Source organism: Rattus norvegicus, chromosome 11 (genome assembly GCF_021556685.1).
Source record: "Rattus norvegicus strain SHRSP/BbbUtx chromosome 11, alternate assembly SHRSP_T2T, whole genome shotgun sequence".
In the NCBI taxonomy this organism is placed as follows: Eukaryota; Metazoa; Chordata; class Mammalia; order Rodentia; family Muridae; genus Rattus; species Rattus norvegicus.
The window spans coordinates 97167734-97191658 of record NC_141544.1 but is presented as its reverse complement, the minus strand read 5'-3'; the positions used below and the strand labels follow the sequence as shown (position 1 = coordinate 97191658).

The 23925-nt window shown below is 51.0% G+C and overlaps 1 protein-coding gene and 1 long non-coding RNA gene across 12 annotated transcripts; one reads left to right on the top strand and one right to left on the bottom strand.

Moving 5' to 3' along the window:
* Positions 1-6293: 6293 nt before the first annotated feature.
* Positions 6294-22935, top strand: Aifm3 (AIF family member 3). Of its 11 annotated transcripts, none has more exons than XM_087575992.1 (22): positions 6294-6558; positions 7965-8155; positions 8632-8812; positions 15228-15441; positions 15654-15763; positions 15959-16068; positions 16160-16204; positions 16421-16514; positions 16597-16709; positions 17116-17202; positions 17553-17644; positions 17733-17863; positions 17964-18079; positions 18181-18252; positions 18356-18419; positions 18940-19016; positions 19118-19235; positions 20400-20498; positions 21157-21232; positions 21694-21798; positions 22345-22365; positions 22569-22935. In XM_087575992.1, the coding sequence occupies exons 3-22, from the start codon at positions 8782-8784 to the stop codon at positions 22606-22608; spliced, it is 1815 nt and encodes a 604-aa protein (XP_087432118.1). In that variant the 5' UTR covers positions 6294-6558; positions 7965-8155; positions 8632-8781; the 3' UTR covers positions 22609-22935. The 11 variants fall into 11 exon arrangements, 8 of the variants coding, with proteins under 8 accessions (XP_087432118.1, XP_087432119.1, XP_087432120.1 ...); XM_087575993.1 differs by having other exon boundaries at positions 6294-6652; XR_015632732.1 differs by lacking the exon at positions 18940-19016.
* On the bottom strand, positions 21570-22255 carry LOC148002714 (uncharacterized). Its single transcript, XR_015633702.1, has 2 exons — positions 22136-22255; positions 21570-21911 (listed from the first exon to the last, which is right to left on the bottom strand). It is a non-coding gene; the product is annotated as an uncharacterized LOC148002714 (long non-coding RNA).
* Positions 22936-23925: the final 990 nt, after the last annotated feature.

Here is a 23925-nt window from a genome sequence, read left to right as displayed (position 1 = left end):
AATAAAGTCTCAACTTTCTGAACTCTCAGGATATGTGCCAACAATAGTAATTTTCTGACTTAGACGCTCATCGGTCTTTTTACTCATGAAAATTTTCCTTTTCACACTGATAGAAAGTGGCATCTTCCCTAAGTTCCCTTCCTCTGGGAAGGCCTGGGGAGCATGGTGGGGCTTTCCTCTTCACCATCAGTGTTGGGTGGTCTGCTCTGCTGTGTTGTAGAAAGAACTGGGATTACAAACTCACTCGCTATGGCTGCTCTGTCTGAGAAGGAAACAATTAGGTAGGGCATTAAGGGCTAGTCCTGGGTGACAGCCTCCCATCCCCAACCCCTACATAGAAGGCATGTTTGTCACTTGTACACTGCTTTGATGCCACCTGTTCTGAAGTTAACAGGGTGGCACCGGCTTTGGCCATGCAGACTCAACCCTCTGTGCTCACCGAAAGAGACTGTGCCCTCTCTTGGAGTTGCACGTTCCTGGCACTGTGCCAGCCTTCCTCTACAGCTGTTTACAGACAAGATGGGCCAAGACTGATGGCCACTGCTCTTGTAACCTTTGCTCAAAAGAATAATGAGCATTTTTTAAAAAAAAGGGATGATGTGTTTTTGTTCCAGGTGTTCGTAATTTAATCTTTTAATATTATGTTCATTAACCTCTTAAAATGAGTGAATTCTTGATTGTTTTAACACAGTACCTAAGACTAATGCTTTCTGTGGACTCCTCACCATGGAACCAGAGAACCACATCCCTGGTAACTGCTGTGAGTGTGGACACTAAGCTGCTTGTACATTCTAAAGGAGCAGGAGGACAGTTCTCTGAGACAGGAGGAACAGTGGCCTTGCTTCTAGACGGTCTTCACTGTGTGTTTTAAAATGACACAAAACTCTTTTGACATGTATAACTTAAAGATCATAAGCATCGGGCAATAATATTTTCTGTGCAAGCTTTTAAAATTATTTTTGGGGATCATAGCTTGTTTTATTTTGTGCTATAAAATTAACAGTATTAAATGACTTATATTCTTAGACTACATTGAGTGTCTTTTTCTTAACAGATTAGTACCTTTTTATTTTTGTATTCCATTTTACGTTACTGGTCCCAGCATCAAAGCCCTTGTTTCCACAGCCTGTTTGTACCTTGTCTCAATAAAACTTGCACCAGCCGGCAGTGGCAGCACCTCGGTGTCTCAGTGTCTCCTCGGTCAGCCCCACCAGACTCTCCCAGCAGTTAAACTCTGCTGAAGCCCCTGGTACTCCCCAGAGACCACTCACACTGCTCCTGCCTCCTCCCTCAAAAATGACAGCTTCCTACCGTGGGAGCTTCCACCAAAAGGAAATAACTATCCTCTGGCAGTCATGGGCGCGGTGGAAGCCTAGCACTTACTCAGCATTCCGAGCAGGAGGTGCACTTAGGGAACCGGTAGAGTTGTTTCTCCTCCTGGCACCTGTACCTGAAAGCTCTGCTCTGCTGGGTATTTGCTGAGCATTAACTCAGATCCATCAGTTAGAACCAGAATGGATCTACATCTGAGCTGCTGATGCTGAGGCCTGGGGTGGACAGAGGTGGGGGTCAGAACCTAGTGGCTGGGGGGTCTAGGTACCTAAAGAGCCTGTACATGTCTCCAATCCCAGCACTGCAAGGCAGGAGAATCACGGTCTGAGGGGTTAAACATCTTGGTACACACATAAATAGGCATGTGAATAAATGTACATAAAAGATGAAACTTTCTTATTGGGTTTACATGAGCCCAGCAAACTAGGTTGTTTTGAGACAGTTTTTCTATGTAGTCTTGGCTGTCCTGGAACTCACTCTGTTCACCAGGAATCCACCTGCTTCTGCCTCTGCCTCTGCCTCTGCCTCTGCCTCCCAAATGCTGCAGCTGAAAGCTGGTTCACCATCACCCAAAGTAGCATAAGTTCCTTTCCCAAAGATCCTCAAAGATCACAAGGAGATTCATACACAGATAGGAGTGGCAGTAGACAAAAGAACAGCTTGCTCTCCTTGCCCACTGAGCTAGCTGTTGGGACTAGCTCACCTTTTCCTTTCTGTCTGTCTGTCTGATTCTCTACCACCTTCTTAGAGGCAGGCTCTGTACATAGCTCTGGCTACTCACTCTGTCTTAAGGAGTGGCTTTTTCTCTCTTTTGTGATACAGTTCGGCTGGCCTCAGGCTTCTGATGTCCCTGCCTCCAAGTCTCAAGTTCTTGGATTACTTATAGGTTTGTGCCTCCTAGTTCATTGATGGGGATAGAACCCATGTTCTCTCCCCATGTTAGATACACTACCAAAGGAGCTACATCCTGGCCTCTAGCCTTTTCTTGGCTGCAAAGGGACTATCCTGTACCCCTCCGCTTGGAGACTTAAAGAGTGAAGAGTAGGAAGCATTGAGGTGCCCTATGGCTGGGGAGTATGGGTTTCTCCATTTTCCTGGGCCACAAGCTGACCCTACACTCATTACTTAAGCAACCAAACCTTCCAGAGTGTACATTGTATCTGGGATGATTAGCATCTCCAAGCCATCTCCCTGTATTTGGTATTATCAGGGTGCTAGGATGTGTCATCTTGCCAGAAGCATCCTTGGAGCAAAATTAGGCCTGCAGGCTGCAGCATCTAGCAGGATCTTCTGAGTCCTCTTGCCACATGAACTATCCTTGGGTCTGAGGGCCTTTCTGAAGTGTTTGCTCTATGAAGCTCTTGCCAGTTCTGCCCTGTGAGGCAACAGAAACCTGAGGCCTGGGGTCCTGGCCCCAGCAGTACTATAATGAACTTACACATGCTAGGGCTTCATCCTCTCCACACTAAGGTCCTTCCAACTTCATCTTTAGCACCTCAAACTCAGTAGCTCCTATTCTACTTCCTGTATGCCAGGCCCTGAGTCTATCTTGTCCTGCCAACAGTTCTGGGGAGGCTGCAGCAGAGGCTCCCTAACTGCAGAACTTGGACTCTGTAGGCTCGGCTGGGAGAGGAGGTCTCTTCCATCCAATTCCCACATCTCACACCAGAACAGAAGACTCTGCCCTGCCACCTAGCAGCTGTGTGCCCTAGTGGGGAGGGGTCCCTAACCTCTCTGAACTACAATTTCCCCATGCTCTGACAAGTTGTGAAGAATAAATGCTATTAGCTTTGCTGGTGTATGACTGTAATCTCATCTATCAATAGGCAGTTGAAATGCAAGTTCAAGGCCAGCCTGTACCAGAGAACCAGTTCAAGACCTGCCTGGGCAATTCAAGAGACCTTGTCTCAAAAATACAAAAACAACCAGCAGTGGGCACACACCAGTCCCAGCACTGTCGAGGCAGCTGGAAGCAGATCTCTGAGATCAGAGCCAGTCTGGTCTATAGAGTTCCAATACAGCCAGGGCTACACAGAGAAACTTGTCTCAAAAACACAAAGAAAAGTACAAAAGCAGTCGAGGATATAGGTTAGTGGCAAGCACTCGTCTAGCATGCTTGAGACTGTGGATTGAATCCTACGAATCTCAAAAATAATTAAAATAATAAGGCTGATGATGGTGATCTGCTACTCAGGAAACTGAGGCTGAAAGAGTTCACGTTCTCAAGTAGGACAGTAGTTAAGGGCACTTGCGGTTCCCAGTGAGTGGTTCCCGGCATCAGTGTTGCACGTTAACTCCAGAGGATCCAACGTCTTCTGGCCTTCACAGACACCGCATGTACGTGCTGCACAAACACAAATGGGCAGCACACACACATGAAATAAAAATATATTGGGGCTGGGGATTTAGCTCAGTGGTAGAGCGCTTACCTAGGAAGCGCAAGGCCCTGGGTTCGGTCCCCAGCTCCGAAAAAAAAGAACCAAAAAAAAAAAAAAAAAAAAAATATATATATATATATATATATATATATATATATATATATATATATATATATATATATATATATATATATTGGGGCTGGAGAGATGGCTCAGCAGTTCAGAGCACTGCTTGTTCTTCCAGAGGTTCAGTTCTCATTTGCTCCCAGATGATGGCTCACAACCATCTGTAATGGGATCTGATGCCCTCTTTTGTTGTGTCTGAAGACAGCTACAGTGTACATAAATAAATAAATAAATAAATAAATAAATAAATAAATCTTTAAGAAACATTAAAAAAAAAACCTTCAGGCATGGCATGGTAGCACATACCTTTAATCCCAACACTCTTGAGGCAGAGGCAGGTGGATTTCGGTGAGTTCAAGGCCAGCCTGATCTACAAACTATTCCCAGCCAGGGCTCCACTGCTAGACTCTAGTTCAAACAAGTTTTGAGGCTGTAGCCCTCAAATGCACAGGCCCTGGGTTTAATCCCCAGAACCTACGGTGATGCATGCCTGTAATCCCAGCGTTAGGGAGGTAGAGACAAGAGGATCAGAAGCTCAAGGTCGTCCTCAGTTACTGAGCACGTTTGGGGCCAGCATAGGATAAATGAGACCCTGCTTCAAAATAAATAGTTTTTCTCCACAAAGGATCTTTAATTTTTTATTTTATGTGCCTCGATCATCATATCTCCAATTCTGTCCCCTCTACCCTTCCCCCAGTGGCCAACATAGCCACCACCTCTCTTCATGCCCTTTCTCAGTTTTTGCTTTTGTTTGTGTTTGCAACTCACTAAATCTAATTAGTGCTGTGTGTTGGAATGTTGACTGATCTTTCTGGCTTTGCTCTTGCTCAGAATCCATGCGGCGAACCACAGGGGCCATTAGTTCGAGAGCACAGTGACTGCAGTGTCTAGAAAGTGGTGTTTTACAGCACTCCTCCCGTCCTCCAGGTCCTACACGCTTTCTGCCCCACCCTCTGTATTATTCCTGAGCCTTTAGGGAAAGGGATTGACACAGACATCCCACGCAGGCCAAGCACTCAAGAGTCACTTACTCAGCATTCTGGCCGGTCATGAGTCTCTCCGCTATCTACTGGCCACGGCGAGAGCAGTCTCTCTGGCCACTAATATGTATAAAGATAAATAACTAGAAGGCAGTTTGACGTGATCATTTAGCAAGGCGGTAGCAATAGGATGCCCTGAGGTCCCATGACCTCCGCGCCTTGGCTGTTAACCAGTTTATAGTACCAGGCAAGGATTCCCTCCTGAGGAGTAGGCCTTAAATTCAACAGGAAAGTGTTTGCTTTCTGTGCTGCTGTTTTACACGCTGGCCATGGCATGGGCGAGACCACTGATAGCTTCTCTTTCCCAACCCCTCAGGAAGAACCTTTTGTCTCTGCGAAAGCTGGGCAGCAGAGAGGACGCTTTCAGCCCAGTTCCAGCTTGATTTCTCTGTGCTCTGCAATGAAGGTGTGTGGTGTCCTCAGCAGTAGAGCTTTACCAGTTAGTTGTGGTGAACAAGAGCAGTGGCCATGTGTCCTGTCACTTGTTTTTTAAGTGAAGTCACAGCCTTGGTTGTTTTTCTTGCTAGGGTGAGGTTAGGGGTACAAATCATCAGAGTGTGTGTGTGTGTGTGTGTGTGTGTGTGTGTGGCCAGCAGGTTTGAGATCAAGGGCACCATGCCCCAGCACAAGCATGCCTCCAGTGATGGGCCTCTTCAATGGAGGGGCAGCATCCATGGCAGACACAGGGAACCCTGTCCTGAGTCCTCTGAGCGAGGCCGCCAACATGACTTCTGCTTCTGTGCCCTGGGCAAAACTCAACGCCTAGGGCCATCTTTCCATCTGTAAAATGGGTCAAGATGGACCAGGTGAGCACTGCTTGCTCACTCCCAACAGACCTGTGGGCTCCATGTGGCTAGCAATAACGAAATACTTCCTTGAAATACTGTCCCTGGTTCTAGCGCTTGAGGGACAACCTCCAGTCGACCATCGTGGCTCAGAGATAGAATGAGATGAGCAAAGCAAGACAGTGGAAACATCCAGAAAAAGTGATAATCCAGCCTGGGTAGGCTGGCCACAAACACCTTCCGGGAAGGAGAGCACTAGGAGTCCTGGGAAATCTTCGAATACTAACGGTGGAAAAAGACAGGGCAATAAAACGACATATATGGGAGTGGGGTGAGATGGAGACTTAGGTGGAGCATGATTTGGGTTTTCCTCTTCAGAGATTCAACCTCCACCCTGCTTCAGTCCAGTATGGATGGTTTGACGACTCACACATGCCTCGGGGGTCTCGAGGTGATGGCTGTAGCTCCGCAGCCTCCTCTGCTCCACTACCGGCAGGTGGCTGGAAACCTCCCGCGACCTGACTTTTGCTGCGGGGCGGGGCGGACGCCTCGGGCTCCGGGCCCGCAGTGTAGCCGCAGCGCCGGCCCCGCCCCCGCCCGCTCCGCCCTGCAGGCCGGCCGCAACCGGGCGCGGATCCCGCCCGCCCGCCCGCCCGCCCGCCTGCTGGCCGAGCCAGGTGAGCGCGCCTGGCCCTGTCCCGCACGCGCCCTGCGCCCCGGGCCAGCGCGCTCGCGGATCTCTACCCTGGTGGCCGAGTGGGGCACTCAGGAGGCTGCAGCGACCCCGGTCCTTGCTGCTGCTCCCCAGCACCCCTTTCGGCTCCCTGGAGCCTTCCCTACCTTGTGCTGGTCCTTTGGTTGACTGCTGCGTTTAGCGAGGGAGCCGCAAAGACGCCGGTAAGGGTACTGGAAAAGGCTTCCCAGCCCGAGGAAACTGCACGTGCCAAGGCAGGGAGAGTGGACAGGAGGTTGGCGTTGGGGTCCCCGAAAGGTAAATCACAAGCTGAGGAGCTCCGAGGCAGCGCTCTCCAGGGCCCCTGACGCCACTGAGGGCCTAGGATAAGCTGGGTTGGGGGAGGGTTGGGGAGGGGGCCGATCTCTCACTCAACACACACCAGGAGCGAAGAGTGGGACTTGGATTGGAAAAAGAAACAAGCTTCCAGCTGACTTGCACCCCCGGCCGGGTCCTGGAGTCCTGCGGGATCCCGTGGAACCTTTGTGAGGTGGGGGTAACTCAGAACCTGTTTCAGGTTGCTGGAGTTCCTGGGACATGGACGCAAACTCCTCTTGTGGAGTGTGCAGCAGGGCAATGTTATAACTTTTCTCGGCAGACGTCTCTCCTCGCAGGCCCAAGAAACTTGTCTTTGAGTTGGAACCACTGGCTCTAAACTGGCCTAGCACATCATCATAGGTGGAAGGCATGGTCCCCACCACATCTCCCGCTAGGCCCAAGGAATAAACTCCTGAACACCCGGAAAGGGAGGGACCCCAGATCGAAAAGCCAGTCTGTTTGTAGGGTCTCAGTCCCAACAGGTGAGGCCTGAAACCAGGCCGGAAGCAGGTGGGCAGCCCTGAGACATGGGTGAAACCAGGACTTCTGAAAGGGTTCCCGGGAAGGGAGCTAGAGGGGCAGTTAGCAACTGAGTTTTATAGACATGCCCTGGTGACAAGGGGGGCTTTGGGTTCCTCCTCCATTGGAGTTTGCATCAAAGGTCAGGAGCCGGCAGTGGCTGGTCCTTTCCCATTCTGCTCTTCCACGGGCTCTTTCCTGGGGTCTGGACAAACCGAATGATTCCCAGCACCAGTTCAGTATAAACTTCAGGGAGAGTTTCCTGGTGAACCAGGCCTGCTGTTGGGTAGAATTCGGACAGATTACTTGTAAACAGGGCAGTTACACCTTTGTCCTGACCCTTCCAAAGTCCACATATTCTAGAAGGCCCACCTATGGCCACAAGGACACAATGGCTGTAGTGATCTGTTTACCAGGTAGTCTTGCCTGCCGGTTTGGAGCCTCAGAGTGATCTGGGGACCTCCCAGGGCCTTACTTATCTTCGGATTTATTAGGGTGAGGAGTGGGGGAGACCACACAGATGCCCCTAACTGCTGCTTGACCTTAAAGAAACCTTGGCCCCCAGTCCTATCTTCTGTGGGGCGTGACCTCGGCACTGCACAGCCAGCCTGAGGGGTGGGGGAACTTATGGCTGCTGGGCATGGGGCAGAGGCAGAGCTGTGCGGTTGGGTTGGTTTCCCTCTTTCCTCAACCCCATCAATCCTGGGCTGGCTGCCCGCTCTTTTCCCCACAGAGCTGGGTTTCCCTGGGGACCAGTGGCTTGGCCTAGCCTCACACCCACAGCCCCCTCCTGGCCACAACTCACGCTAGAAGGAGGGCTGGACCCTCCTGGACCCTGGCCCTCCCTGCCCTGCTGACCAAGGTCCAGTAGTCTCTCTCCATTGCTGGGCTGGGAGCAAGGAGCAGTGACTCTCACGGAAGGAGGTAGGTGACTAGAGGTTGCTAGTCAGGGTAGTGGCCAAGGCTAGGGTGGGAATCTTGTCACTCTTCTTGTCACTAGGGTGGAAGAAGAAGGATTCTGGGGACTCTGGTTGTCAGGGTTTGCTATAGACTTGGTGATCTTACCTAGGGGAATGGAGAGTCCCAGAGTCCCCAGACTTGTGGGACTTAGAAAGGGGAGTCTGGGATTAGGTCTCTGCAGTCACAGGGTTATGGGCTGTGGCAGACACTAGACTACAGAGGGTCTCCAACAATGCATGCAGTAAGGGGAGTATGAGGTCCCCATGCCAGGAAGCCTCAAAGGGAGACAGATACTATCAAGAGTACCCTACAAACGCGTTCTGAGCTCCCCATGTAAGACTCTTCTAGGATCCTCCAAGGATGCTTCTGACTCTACCTGCATCTGCATCGGTGCTGCATCTGCATCGGTGCTACGACCCAATGTCCCATGTCCCCTGCAGGTTCTAAAGCTGTCTAGCTGGCATGGCAGCTCCAGCGTCTCTGAGCGCCACAGGGGGTCCAGTCCTACAGGGCTCATCCTAGACCTCGGACAGCTGGACAGCCTGCCATCCGTGCTCCCACCAGCCGGGCTAGATCCAGGCCATTCAACCATGGGCGGCTGCTTCTCCAAGCCCAAGCCAGGTACCTCCCCTTCTCTGACAGCCTCCCCCTCCCTCTGCATTTCACCAACCTCCAAAGTAGGTCAGGCTAGGCAGGAGCCCAGAATGTTAATGCACTGCAGGCAAGAAGGGTAAAAGCCTAGGAAGGCTCTCGTGGACTCCTCTCCTATAGCCACCTCTCTTTATTTGGTACTTTGGGTGTTAGTGGTGGGGACAGCAGCTGATTCCTCTAAGAAGGTTGGGTCTAGAAGGCTCCTTCTATGCTGTGCTGGGCTAGGGACCACTTCTGCCATTCTGGAGAAGAGAGGCTTCAGGGGTCTTCTTAGCCACAGTGTGACATCTTTGAGTCTCAGTTTCCCTCTCTATAAAATGGAGCTGGACACTGACCCCTTAGGGTGGCTGACAGGGTATGATGGGCAGGTTCCTGTTCTTCTCATCCTGGGTTACATCAGACATCATCTTGGCCTCTCTGGGCCTCATCTCCTAATTCGTGTTTGTTTGGGTTTTTGTCTTTTGAGACAGGGTCTTACTCTATAGGCCAGGCTGGTTTCATACTCACAGAGATCCTCCTGCCTGTGCCTTGAGAGTGCTAGGATTAAAGGCATGCACCACCCTATGTCTTCTCCATTTATATAGGACATCGTGGCCCTACCTAGCTCTAGAAAAGCCAGCCAGGGGTAAGGTCATTCCATGTACTAGAGTACGTGGGGTCTGCCCTGCCATGGGACTCATATCTTAGGTTTCTCTCCCAGTCTATACATTCCTTATTCCCTGGTCGTAACATCCAAGAAGCAGGACCTGTAGCCATGACAGCAATGCAGAAACTGAGGGCTTCAGAGCCCAGCGAGTACTCCGCCCCTGGCTGGCTCACCCTGCCAGCTAGCTCAGCTCTCCTTACCTGATACCTGTCAGCTCGGTTACCTTGGGACTCATAAGACTTTTCCTTTCGTGGGTCTGAGGTAGGACTTGGGGGAGGGAGCAGGGCTGTGACCCACTGGCAGTGTTGGTGGGGATTGCCCTTCCCACCTGGGTCTGTGCCAGGTCCTACAGCCTGTGCCATAGGTACCCACTGTCTTTGTCTCGGTTTCCTCATAGAGTGGACAGGGAGCGCCTGCAAGGTTCCATGGGAGTCCGTACTGGGCCCCTGTGGGACTGCTTGACTGGCAGAACACCATGGGAACACAATGTCATTCACGGTTTCTTTTAAATAACCACACTAGCTGGCCTAACCAGGGACCCCTGACTCTAGCACTTCAGATATTGAGCCAGCCATTATCCCCTGACCCAACCCTTGTCTGTTTGTATGGTTTTGTGATTTTCTTTTAAAGATAAGATCTCATATAGCCCAGGCTGGCTTCAGATTCATTATGAGGTTGAGGATGGTCTTGAACTTGCCATCTTCCTACCCCCACCTCATTAATTCTGGAACTACTGAAGTATATGATTATGATTACTTTTACTTAGTTTTGGGGATAGACCCCAAAACTTTGGGATGCCAGGCAAACATTCTACCAGTTATGACATTTGGTTTTTAAATTTATATTTTTATTATTTAAATTCTGCGTGCGTGCATGCGTGCGTGCGTGCGTGCGCGTGCGTGTGTGCGTGCGTGCGTGCGCGTGCGCGTGCGTGCGTGCGTGCGTGCGTGTGTTAGTGCGCGCACACGTGTATTCAGAGATCAGAAGAGACAGATGCCCTTGGACTAGGGTTTGGGGCTGTTGGAGCCCCCTGGGTGCTGGAACTCAAATGCAAATTCTCTGCAAGAACAGTATGTACTTCGGCACTGCTTGGTTTGGTTTTTTGTTTGTTTGCTTGTTTTTGTTTTGTTTTTTTTTTTTACTTTTATTTTATAAAAATGAGCATTTTTCCTTCATATATCTAAACACACAACCTGTGTGCAATGCCTGTGGAGGCCAGAAGAATTCATCTGACCTCCTGAACCTGGAGTTACAGATGGTTAATTGTAAGCCATGGTTTGGGTACTGGGAATTGAACTCGGGTTCTCTGCAAAAGCACCAAATGCTCTTGACCTCTAAGCCGTCCTCACCCCCTCCCTTTTCATTAAAAGTCAGAGTTTGCTGTGTAGCTCTAAATGACCTAGAACTCACTACATAGACCAGGCTGGGGATTACATACCTGAACCATCATACCCATTTTATGTTTTTAAGCCTTTGTGTTTTAAGGATGAGAGGTTTATTTTGACTTACAATTTGAGGGGACACATTCTGTCATGGTGAAGGCCTGGCTGCAGACGGCCTCGTGGTGGTGAGACAGCTGGTCATTTCTATCTGTCTTTCTCTTTCTCCAGAATTTTACTGTTCTGCTCTGGGCTGGCTTCAAAGTGGCTTAACTCTTTACTGCTCAGAGACAACATTGAAACCTGGGCTCTTTAACGTCTTGGCTGTGTGGCCAGGGGCTGATCACCTCGCTCTGGTCCCCCACGCCCTCATGTAGAGGAGTATGGGGTGTCTAGCCTGGCTTTGACCCTCGCATGCAGGAACACTTGCCACTGTGATTGTTTTCTTCCTTTCTGAGGTGGATTCTGGCTTGCAGCCCCAGGCTCAGGCTCTAGTGGGGGATGAGGCTCAGGAAGTTCCAGGATGTAGTATGAGTGTGAGCACTGAGCAGGGTCACCAGGGCCCACGAGGAGACCAGAGCAAGGAGAAGACTTTGTGTAAACTCCCCCCTGTCTCTGCTACTCTCAGTGATAGGATATCACTAAGGCATTTGCCTTCTGAGCCCCTCCTGTCTTGTTCTTGAGACAGGGCTTTGCTGTATAGCTCCGGCTGGCCTGGGACTGGCTTTGAAGTCACAGACCTGCCTGCTTCTGTCACCTGAGTGTGGCGATCAAAGGCATGCACCCTTATTCCCGACAGTTCTTTGTTCTTCCTAAGACTTCCAGAACTGGAAGAAGTGGCTGAGGAGAAAAGCTCCGTAAATAAGGTACCCACCGCTCAAACATCAGAATCTGGGTTCCGATACCCAGTACCCACGTAAAAGCCGGGTGTGGTGGCGTGCACCTGTAACCCTAGTATTGGGGGGTAGGAAGAGACAGGTTCATATAGCCAAGTAACCAATCACTGAGGTCTGGATTCAGTGGGCGGTTTCTTGTCTCAGAAGAAAAAAAAATTAAAAATAAACCAAAACCCAAACCACGACTGCAGTTTCCAAAATAGAGCTTTTGTTCCAGTTGTATGTATGATCTGCGAATGGGCAGACGCTCTTTTTGAGGCAGGGTGTTAACCCATGTTAGCCCAGGCTGGCCCTGAGCTTGTGTCCGTTTTCTACCTTAGCCTCCCAAGTGCTGCCATTACAGGGGTCAGTCACTGTTAGTCCTGACAGTTTGTTCCTTGCTTTTGAGGCTGGAGATGGAACCCAGGACCGTGCCATGCTAAGTTGTCTCTACCACAGCCTGTTCTCATTTTGTGACTAAGGTGCCAAGAGGCACGACAGTGACTGGGCTGCTGATGGATCATGGAACTGGGTTGACCTGGCTCTGTGAGTAAGCAGGCTCCTCCTCCAAGCCGCCCCTTCTGCTCCTGGCTTAATGGCTGCCCGGGAGAGCATCAGATGTGAGCTTGCCTTGGAGCCTTCTGGAAGCATGCAGAGAATAGCAGCCTGACTTAGAGGCTCACTGGCATCCTGCCAAGCTGTTCCTGCGGACTCCCACAGCTCTCACCACTGAGAGCAACTGAGCCGGACATATTTTTCTTCTTAATTCTTCCAAAAACATTCTAACACCATTACATAAAGTGCGTTAGTTGGAGGCCCTACCTCCACAGTGTGGCCGCATGCTCTCGTGTCCTCTTCACCAGGGCCAGTCAAGGAGCTGCCTTTTCCCTTTTCCCACTGCAGTGGCTAGGCCTGAGGAGAAGGCTGGGGTGCTGGCATGTAGAGGGGAACTTGACCCAGCATGTAAGGATCAAGAACCCATGAGGGGCCCACAGGGTCACAGGGCACAACTACAAGAACTGTACCTGAGCTAGTGAGCTCACACTGTTGGGGGGCTGGGGGAGGGGGAGGCTGAGGGAGGGGGAGGCTGGGGGTGGGGCAGCAACTCAGCAGCCAGGCTAATCCTTCTAGCCTTTGTTTCTGAGGTGTCAGGTCTGAGATGAAGGGGTTCAGAGATAAAAGCAGGTGAGAGGCTTTGATGTCTGGGGGCCTAGAGAGAGAGAGCCACCAGCTCCCAGGATAGTCCATGCTGTGCCTGAGCCTAGCTTCCTCCTCCTTGGCCTCCTCCCTACTGCAGCAGCCCAGGAGACCAGATTACAGCTGCTCAAAATTCTGTTTATTGTTCCCGTCTAATTAAAAAGAGAAAAAAAAGAAAAGAAAAGAAAAGAAAGAAACCAGGCATGTCATGGAAATGCAGAAAAGTTCAAAGAAGAAAATGTCAGTCTCTAGCTACATACTGCTATCCTGGAGTAGCCCCAAGAACACTGGGCAGCATCTGGGTGGGAGCCATGTGTCTGCTCTTCTGTCCTGTACACAACTACACACCCTTAGTGCTTTCACTGCCAGGGCTGCAGACCCTGTGCACAGAGATGTCAACCACATGGGGTTTGCTAAATGAGAATAAATCTCAAACTGATGGACATAGCTATATTAAGGAGCGGAAAGCTGAGAGGTGGTAGTGCGTGCTTTTAATCCTAGCACTTGGGAGGGAGATGCAGGCTGACCTCTAAGTTCAAGGCCAGCCTGGTGCACACAGTGAGTTGGAGGACAGCCGAGGGCTACACTGAGAAACTCTGTTTTAAAAAAAAAAAGCAGACAGACAAATAGACAGATGGATAGATAGATAGACAGACAGACAGATAAGTAAAAAAGGTGTTGAAATTAGGGGTTGGAGAGATGGCCACTCTTCTAGAGGACCTAGGTTTGATTCCCAGTACCCACATGGCAGCTCAGAACTGTTATAACTCCATGTCTAGGGAATCTAATGCCCTCCTCTGGTCTCTGTGGGCACCAGGCACACACACTGTGCCCAGCTATGCGCGCAGGCAAAATATCTACATACATAAAATAATTTTTTTTAATTTATATATAAAGGGCTGGAGACATGACCCAGCAGTTAAGAGCACTGGCTGCTCTCCTAGAGGTCCTGAGTTCAATTCCCTGCAGCCAGATAGCAGATCACGACTGTCTGTAATTATAGTCCCATGGGATCTGATGCCCTCTTCTGGTGTGCAGATACACATATAGACAAATTATGCAGGTGCATAAGTAATTATTTTTTTTAAAAATTGTATAAATAAGTTGAGATTTTTGTCCTGTACTTTGCCTTCCTCTTTGTGGTCTTGGGACGCTGATGACAGGGCTTCACCCATGCTAGGCCATTCTGCCACTAAGGCATGCCCCAGCCTGAGTACACTTTTCCCTGGGTTGGCTACAAACTCGTATGTACCTCAGGAGGACCTTAAAGTTCTGATCCTCCTGTGTCACCTCCTACGTGGGAAGCCCAGGTGCTGTTGCTGCAGTTCTGAGGATGGGTTAGAGCCTGTGCACGCACGCCTCAAGCACTGGGCCACGGAACAATAGACAGTCTTTTTTTTTTAATTATTTTAAATTTTGAACAATAACAACCTATTCAAGCTGGAATATCAGTGATCCAATCAGTGCCTACCTGGGACCATACTGCTCGAGAGGCAAAGCAAGATGTTCAAGACTTCAAAGACGTCATCAGCTATGTATTGAACTTGAGGCTATAATAGTCCAACTATGTAAGACTTTTTTTTTTTTTTTTTTTTTGGTTCTTTTTTTTCGGAGCTGGGGACCGAACCCAGGGCCTTGCGCTTCCTAGGTAAGCGCTCTACCACTGAGCTAAATCCCCAGCCCCGTAAGACTGTTTAAAAACAAAACAAAACCCTGAAAAAACAACAAACATTATAAAGCTAATGGGAAAGTTGCAAAGACAGTGATTCTCATCTCTACCCCCACCTTTCTTGGTTTTTGATGCAAGGTCTCACTTTGTATTCTAGGTTGGTCTAGGACTCAGGGGAGCCCTGCTCAGCTCTGGAGTACTGAGATTATAGATGCGAGCCACTGGCTCAATAGAACAGTGAACACTCGTCCCTTGCCCAGAGTCACTAGCTGTGAGTTGAGCTGTAAATGTGTCTCCAAACAGGGACATGGCCTTTGTCCATCGTTAGATAGATGAGTTCTGCATGGGGGGGGGGTCTTTCCTCCAGACTGGCTCCAGGTATGAAGAGCTGTGCCCTGTGACTCCCTTATTAATTTTGTCACTGGAAAAAAAATAGAAGTTTCTGGTCTGGCTGTAGCTCAGTGGTGGAGTACTAGTCTGACCTGAGGAAGGCCTTGGGTTCTTCAACAAGAAGAAAACACAGAAGTGGCTTGAAGGCAAGCACCTGTTGCTGGTCTCTTTGGCCCTCGAGGAGGAATAGGGCTGGTTCAGCTAAGGCTCATGACTGCTCTGTCCACAGTGGAGCTCAAGATCGAAGTGGTGCTGCCAGAGAAAGAGCGGGGCAAGGAAGAGCTGTCAGCCAGCGGAAAGGGCAGCCCCCGGGGTTACCAGGGCAATGGCACAGCACGTCACTTCCATGCTGAAGAGCGTCTGCCCACTCCACAGCCCTACCCCAGCCCTCAGGACTGTGTGGAGGCTACCGTCTGCCATGTCAAGGACCTGGAGAATGGCCAGTGGGTGCTGGGCTGCAAGGGTGGTAGGGCCTGCGGTGGGGGTATGGGGGAGGCCACAGGTGACGGGTTGGGCTGAGGCAGTGGTATGAAATGGGCAGTCGCTTTGTGCTTCAACTGCTCTGGACTTCCCAAATATTGGACCCTGGGAGGAGATGCTTGCAGGAGGACATGACTAGCTTCTGGCTTGATCTCTGAGCACAGCCCCTCCCCAGGATGCGGGAAGTGGAGTTGGGCTGGGGAAAGGTGTTGCTGGTGAAGGATAATGGGGAATTCCACGCCCTGGGCCATAAGTGTCCTCACTACGGAGCACCCCTGGTGAAAGGTAAGAAAGTGTGAGGTATACATGGGAGGTGGGGCACATCATTCATGCCTATATAGGGATTCCAGAAGGTCCCAGGGCCTTCATCCATTGTGAGGGCTCCTGGGTTGGGGAGAGGTCCAGCAGGATCCAGTACCAGGATCCCAGAGTGCAGTCTCTGGGCATGACCCTAGCCTGATACTCATTTCTTACTTCTAGGTGTGCTGTCCCGGGGACGTGTGCGCTGCCCCTGGCATGGTGCCTGCTTCAATATTGGAACTGGGGACCTAGAGGACTTCCCAGGCCTGGACAGTCTGCATAAGTTCCAGGTAGGGCTGGGAGAGTGGTACGGTGGGAGCCTGTGCTGTGGAGGCAGAGACTGAAGCATCTCAAAGTTTGGTGCTGATGCTGCCCTCTCAGGTGAAGATTGAGAAGGAGAAGGTGACCGTTCGGGCAAGCAAGCAGGTACCAGGGAGACTCAGGGGTCACCAAGGGCCAGGTTTAAGAGGAAGGGTGTTGAGCTGACTGGGAGAGGGTCTCTTGGCTGGAGAAGAGCATGTGGCAAAGCCCTGTGGTGGAAGGGAGCCTGGCGTGGGAGGGGGATGAGGGATTGCAGGGTGGAGATGAAGCTGGGCTGGAGCCTCAGGATCCAAGCTCCGAGCTGCCCTTCACCGCTCCCAGGCCCTGCAGCTGCAGCGGAGGACAAAGGTGATGGCCAAGTGCATCTCTCCAAGTGCTGGCCACAGCAGCACCAATGTGCTCATAGTGGGCGCAGGTTGGTGTTGGGGTAATGAAGGAAAGGGGAAACGTGGAGGGCGGGAGAGGCCTGGGCCTTGGTCTACGGTCCTGTCGCTTAGGTGCTGCTGGCCTAGTGTGCGCAGAGACACTGAGGCAGGAGGGCTTCTCAGACCGCATTGTCCTTTGCACACTGGATCGACATCTGCCTTATGATCGGGCCAAGCTCAGCAAGGTAGGGATGGAATAGGGTAGCACCTGGATCCTTGTTCCTCCAGGTCCCTTGCCTGGCATGCATTGGCGGTCTAGCTGTCTGTTCTCTCCAGTCTCCCAGGCCTGTCTGTGGTGCTCTTAAGAGATCTGGGTGTGCTGAGTTCTGTCCTAAAGCTCCAGCATGGTGTGGAGTGTCCTCACTGTCCGTGGGGTCTGCATCCTCTTCAGTACAATGAAATGTCAAGAGTGGAACACTTAGGCCTTTCATCTTAGCACTTGGGAGGTAGAGGCAGACAGTTTGGTATACATAGCTAGTTCCAGGTCAGCCAGAGCTACAAACAGACACCCTGTCTCAAAAAAATTAATAAATACAAATAAAATAGCCACCACCTCACCCTCTGGCCCTGACTCATGACCATGTTCTTCAGTCCCTGGATGCACAACCTGAACAGCTGGCCCTGAGACCCAAGGAATTCTTCCGGGCCTATGGCATCGAGATGCTCACTGAAGCTCAGGTATGAGGAAAAGGTGGGGAGGGGACAGGCAATGAAAATGTTTAAGGAAGCAAGAGGCTGTGGGTACCCCTGGCGGGTGTGATGGGTGCTCAGCCCTCTGTGTAGGCCTGGGACCCAGCACTGAGCCTTCTTCCTGGCAGAGGGAAAGGGGGTTGATCTGATCCCAGCTAAGACAAGGGAGTCTGTGGAACTTGAACGTACATAAAGGCAGCTTTGAAGGGTTGGGACTGCCTTGGAGCTGCACCTTAGAAGCCTAAGTTCCAGGTTCTGGGGGGTCTCGTGGAACTCTAAAGTAAGCTACAAGGCCCAAGCCTGTGCTGAGGTCTCCTGCTGCCCACTGGGGCTTGCAGGTGGTCACAGTGGACGTGAGAAATAAGAAGGTTGTGTTCAAGGACGGCTTCAAGCTAGAGTACAGCAAGCTGCTGCTGGCACCAGGAAGTAGGTAGGTCAACGTCACTGCCTCTGCCAAACACTAGGCAGCAGGACATCAGCCAGGGTGGGAGATCCTCACTGATCCCACCGAATCTTAGCCCTAAGACCCTGACCTGCAAAGGGAAAGACATAGAGAATGTGTTCACCATCCGCACGCCTGAGGATGCCAACCGCGTGCTGCGGCTGGCCCGGGGCCGAAATGCTGTTGTTGTGGGAGCAGGCTTTCTGGGTGAGTACCTGCAGGGAAGGTGGGTGCTGGTTAGCTACCATGGCTGGTCCTAGGGCGTGAGTCAGAGTGCCAGCCTTGCCACTGCCCGCCCACCACCCAGGGATGGAGGTCGCTGCTTATCTGACTGAAAAAGCCCACTCAGTATCTGTGGTAGAGCTGGAGGAGACGCCCTTCCGCAGGTTCCTGGGGGAGCGTGTTGGTCGTGCCCTTATGAAGGTGAGTCTGTTTCAGTGCTTGGCCTCTAGATGCCCTGGTTGACTTCCCTGGCCCCAGGCCAGAGCCTCACCCACTACCCATGTTCCTCCTTGCTTGTACAGATGTTTGAAAACAACCGGGTGAAGTTCTATATGCAGACAGAGGTGTCAGAGCTGCGGGCTCAAGAGGGCAAGGTAGGCTTTTCTCTGTTGCTGCCGCTGCTGCCAACACCACTGCCCGCGTCCTTCCCTGTGCTCAGGAACTGTGTCCGATCGCTTACCCACTCCCTCTCCGCAGCTGCAGGAGGTGGTGCTGAAGAGCAGCAAAGTTCTGCGGGCAGACGTCTGCGTGGTAGGCATCGGTGAGTAGGTGGACAAGCAAGCGCTAGTGAACAGAACTGTCCATGTACACTCTCAAGTGACCTTGGACTTGAGCCTCAGTTTCCACATTTGTAAAGTGGAACTCCAATAGTACCCACTTCACAGGACCACTGTATACTGGGCTTAGTCCAGGCTCTCATGGAGCGGGTGACTGCTCTCCAGGATAGCAGCTGATACATAGGACACAGACAAGTTTCTGATTGGTTTCTATGCCAATCATAGTTTGGGGAGGAGCCAAGCTGGGGGGTGGCCACACAAGGTTGGAGAAGCATGGCTGTGGCTCTCCCTCAGGAGAGTTCTATAGCATTTACTGGGGAGACGGTTCCTGAAGCCAGATAGGAAGCAGAGCCTACAGATGGACTTACAGAGGGCAGGATGCTCGAAGTCTCCAGGTGGGGATCCTATGGGTGATTAATCTGGAGCAGGCAGGTACAGCAGGGATGGAGAGAGATGAGACAGGATGACATCGGGACCAGGGTGTGGATGCTTCTGTCCTGTTAGGTGCGGTGCCTGCCACAGGCTTCCTGAGGCAGAGTGGCATTGGTCTGGATTCCCGAGGTTTCATCCCAGTCAACAAGGTGGGGCTGGACGAAGTGGGTAGGATGCTGGGTGGAGCATGGCTGGACAACCCTGTCAGCTCCCCTGTACCACCCACAGAGCCCTGGCCCTCTCCCCACAGATGATGCAGACCAACATCCCAGGAGTGTTTGCTGCAGGTGATGCTGTCACCTTTCCTCTTGCCTGGAGGAACAATCGGAAAGTGAACATCCCACACTGGCAGATGGCTCATGCCCAGGGTATGGCCAGCCCAGAGGCAAGTTAAGGGCTGGAAGGCCATCCCAGGGTCTCAGCCACCTTCAGGCTCATTCCCCAGTCGTTGATCTGGGGTCTTAAGTTCAAGCGTTGGTGGCTCAGCGAGCCTTATCCAGTGATCAGTCAGTGTACAAAGTGGCCTGTCTCCTGAGACCCTCTGCATACCGTTTAGCTGGACAAACCCGTTTCTGGCCTGTTTGTCTTTTTGCTATCCTTTCTCCTTCTTTGTTCTCGGGGTTATGAATTTGGCAGAATTGCTCCTTGGCCAGCAATCACCCCCGAGAGGGAGGAGGGGAGGAAGGTTTTATTTAGTAGGCTAGCTTCTACTCAGGGCCTGTCTCTCTTGCACCACTAGACTGCCTCCATGGCTGGGTTGAGTTATTGTGGGTTTTGTGGAATTACCTCCCCCAACATTTGGTAGCCACCATGTTTCCTGAACTTCTGCATCATGGACTATGCTCTCAATCCCTGAGATGCAGACACCAGTGTGGTAACTACCTCGGGATCTTATAGGACCTCCATATCTCTAGTCTTGCACAGGGACCTCTACCACGTCTCACCCTCCCTTCTCCCTTCACCATTATCTGAAGGTCCGATGGCAGTGGTATCTCCCAGTTCCATTATCTGTTCAAATTTAAGCTTTAAAGTTGCTACTAGAGAATAAGGACCCAAAGGCTACTCCCTGGCCATATATAATTAGGGATCTCTGGAGATTCTTAGATGTATTCAACTGTAGATTCACGTGGAGCTGTAGAAGTGGGAAGCCACCTGTGCGAACTCTGCAAGCCCTACACATGCCTGACATCTCTCCTGTCTGCCTTTGTGCCCCATTGTCTTCCCGCTTTACACCTGCTCTATCTGATCAGTTGTCTGTGTACACAATTGTGAAGTAGCTCACAACCCCAGTAGACCTTTCAGACTTACAACACATCATTCAAAGAGGAGTAATGTGAGTGGATCTCTAGGGCCAAGCATCCCCTCTGTACCAGTTAACTGTATCCAAAAGTGGGCTCCGGGCTGGACAAGATTCCTTCTGTGGGAGGCCTAGACAACAGTCATGCCTGTCAGGGATCCCTAGTGGGCTGAGGGCAGGCAGTGCCGGGGTGGTGAGAGGAAGGATCGAGCTCTCACCACCCTGGGTCTTTCAGGTCGGGTAGCAGCTCAGAACATGCTGGCACAGGAGGCAGAGATCAACACGGTACCTTATCTGTGGACTGCCATGTTCGGCAAGAGCCTGCGCTATGCTGGTAACTAAAAGTTTGTTTCATGGGGATGGGGGCCTGAAGGCACTTCAGGATTAAGTGTGGGGGTTTGGTCCAATAAGAAGTAAGAATTGGCAAATAAGAAATGGTTTGGTTCAGGTGCGAACTGTAATCCTAGCACTCCAGAGGCTATAACGTGAAGATCAGGAATTGGACCAAGTGAGTCTTAGATGGTAGGGCTAGGAACTGCTCAGGAGTAGAGGGTTGGTGAGATGGCTCAGTGGGTAAGAGTTCTTGCTGCCAAACTGATGATCTGAGTTCCAGTCCTAGAACTCACAATAGTGGAAGGAGAAAAATCACCTCCTGCAAGTTGTCCTCTGACCTCCATACATGCATGTGTGCATACACACGAGATAAATAAATGTAATTTTTAAAAAAGTCAGAGTAGGACCCAGGCATTGCACATGACTTTAGTCAGCAGTTGAGAGCAGAGCCGGATGGATCTCTGAGTTCAGGGCCAGCTTGGTCTACAGAGTGAGTTCTAGGACAGCCAGGGCTGCACAGGAAAAGCCTGTCTCAAGAAACCAAGAGGGAGAGGGAAAGGTGGGGAAGGAGGTTGGTTGTTTAGATAGGAGTTAGGAGAGCAGGCTAAGGAGCCATGAAGACTGCCCCTTCCCTAGCTCACATGGACACCCTCCCACAGGCTACGGAGAAGGCTTCGATGATGTCATCATTCAGGGGGATCTGGAGGAGCTGAAGTTTGTGGCTTTTTATACCAAGTGAGAGCAACGGGGTGCAATGGGAGCATGGAGCAGTGGGAGAGCTGTTGGGAATGGATAGTATAAGCAAAGCAGGAGGGGCTCAGCTAAAAGGCACGTGAATGGCAGGGTGGGGTATTAGGCAGGAGATGAGGAGGAAACAGCAACAGTCCTCCCATGCATCAAACAATACTGTGTCTTTTGGATATTTCTTTGAGGTAAGTGTTGACACTGAGGTAGATGTCTACACCAAGGAAAGACAGACTGGGGTAGAAAAGTGGATGCTAAGACTGGGCCATCCCTGAGCTGTGCCAAGGGTTTCTTTGGGCACTGACAGGACTGGGACCAAACGGAGGGCTGGGTGCTAGGACATCTTGTTTCCCTGGACAAGAGCCTTCCCAGTATCCCAGGTGGACCAAAGGTGTTGGGGTCTCAAAAAGGACCACTGCTGCTAGTGGTCCTCAGGCTCCTTCTCTCTGTAGAGGTGACGAAGTGATTGCTGTGGCCAGCATGAACTACGACCCCATCGTATCCAAGGTGGCCGAGGTGCTGGCCTCAGGTCGAGCCATCCGGAAGCGGGAGGTGGAGTGAGTGCGGGTGTGGAGGCTTCGGGGTGTGTGTGGGTGTCCTAGATAGCATCTATGCAAGCTACCGCCCAGGCCTGTAGAGCTCTTCTCCTCACATCCGGTTCCCATGATTCCTAGGTGAGATGGGGGATGAATTTGGTTTAGAAACTGACAGGATATGATTACAAGGAAACAAGTGTGTGGCCCAGAGAGGAGCCATTGTTGGGGGATGGAGGCCATGTGATTTGTGCTAAGTTCGGCAGAAGCTAGGTGGAAAAACACAGCAAGTGACGCTCCCAGATATGCCATCCACAGAGAGGTGGGGTGGTTACATGACATCAGGGGCATGAGCCGTTACCTTCATCCCAGTACAGTGCCAGTGAGTCCCCTGTAGTTAGCCTGTGTACAAAGACCTTCCCAGGACCAGGGACAGGCCAGAGGTGACCGAGGGGCTGATGGCTATGTGACAGGGTGAATCCTAAAGTGGAAAGCAGTGGAAGACTCAGTGGATCCGATAAATGACATGCTTTCTCTGGCCTTCTGTTTTTCCCTTTTGCCTTCAAAAAGGTTGTTTATGCTGCACAGCAAGTACGTGCATTCTTTGTTGACTGTCCTGTGCCTTTCTTCCCCAGCCCAATGACTGCACCCTCCCACCTTGCCCAAGTCCACTACCTAGGGGGCACCGGGCTTTGACACAGATCAGTCCCTGTATTCAAGAGTCATAGCTGGTGGTGCCTAGAGTAGGAACCTATCCTCTTCTGCCCTGACCCATCCTCCTCTCATTCCTGCAGGACCGGTGACATGTCTTGGCTCACAGGGAAAGGATCCTGAGCTCTCTCTCTCTCTCATGTGGTGGACTTAGGCAGGCCTCTGGGACACCAAGGTCAGAGACTAAGTCCCGGGGCAAGTGCCAATCTCCAATATCCCAGGATCCCCCAAGGTGGAATCTGAGTCTTCCAAGGCTTGCCTTCAACTGTCTGCCTCACCTCCAGAGAGGCTACTACTGCCTCCAGAAGATGATCCGTTCCGAAGGCCTCAGCTGTCACTGACAGCTGGTTTTAGAGGCAGGACAGGCTCTGTCTCTGCTTCCTCTGTTAGGACTGTTTTCCCAGCAAGCCCCTTCAACATTACCTTAAAATTAAAACACATATATCAGCAGATCTGTGTCCCAGTATAATTGGGCCAACACTTAACAGCTAGGCATGATGTGACACATCTGTAATAGCAGCACTCAGGCAGAGGTAGGAAGGTCAGAAGTTTCAGGCCATCCTGGACTACATGAAATCTTTTGTTTTTAAAAAGCTTCAGAAGCCAGAGGCAGCTTTTGTATTTGTCCACTTAAGGGAGACAGGAGCTGGGTCCTGCAGACTCCATACTGCCCACAGCAAGCTAAGCTGGTATAATAATAGTGATAATAATAATAATTATTATTAATCACAGCCAGGAGGTGGTGGCACATGCCTTTAATCTCAGCCCCTGGGAGGCAGAGGCAGGCAGATCTCCGAATTCAAGGCCAGCCTGGTCTACAGAGCTAGTTCCAGGACAGCCAGAGCTACACAAAGAAACCCTGTCTGGAAAAAACAAAAATCGAAAATCACTTCATTGTTATAAACTCACAAATATACTCTGTTGGATTACAGTAGTCACCCAAAAACCTATCCAGTCCCACTCTATATATCAACTTTTTTGTAGTCAGGACAGCCATTGGCTTTTATAAGCTCTTTTTTATAAGCTCTTACAAAAAAAGTTAAAACTAGACCAATTAACTAATTAACTTTATATCCATTTCACGACTACATGTGTTCCTTTTGCCTGAACTTCCTGAATCATCATTTCACAGGCGACTCAGCTGGCAATAGACTACAACTTAAAAAAACCACCGATTGTGCTGTAGCCTAGTGGCAGAGTGCATGCCCATCAAGTCCTGGGGTTCAAAGCCCATCGCAGAGAGGACGGAGGGAGAGGGGGACAGAGGGAGGGCGGTTGGGGGACATAAGCAGAAGGTGTTGGACAGTTGAGCCGCTCGCCTGCAAGTCGGAAACCTCATCCTGGAGGAGGGCGGGGTGGGGGGGCTTCCGGGAGATGGCAAAGCCCGACTACAAGGCATGCCGGGAGCGTGTAGCTCGCCGCTGCCTAGAGAATGTTAGT

What these genes read in the sequence shown, in the direction of transcription:
- Aifm3 (XM_087575992.1), top strand. Translation starts at nt 8,782, where the DNA reads ATGGGCGGCTGCTTCTCCAAGCCCAAGCCAG. An exon ending in CTGCTGGCACCAGGAAGTAG is followed by an intron (nt 17,645 to 17,732) that starts GTAGGTCAACGT and finishes ACCGAATCTTAG; the next exon opens with CCCTAAGACCCTGACCTGCA. An exon ending in CGTCTGCGTGGTAGGCATCG is followed by an intron (nt 18,420 to 18,939) that starts GTGAGTAGGTGG and finishes CTGTCCTGTTAG; the next exon opens with GTGCGGTGCCTGCCACAGGC.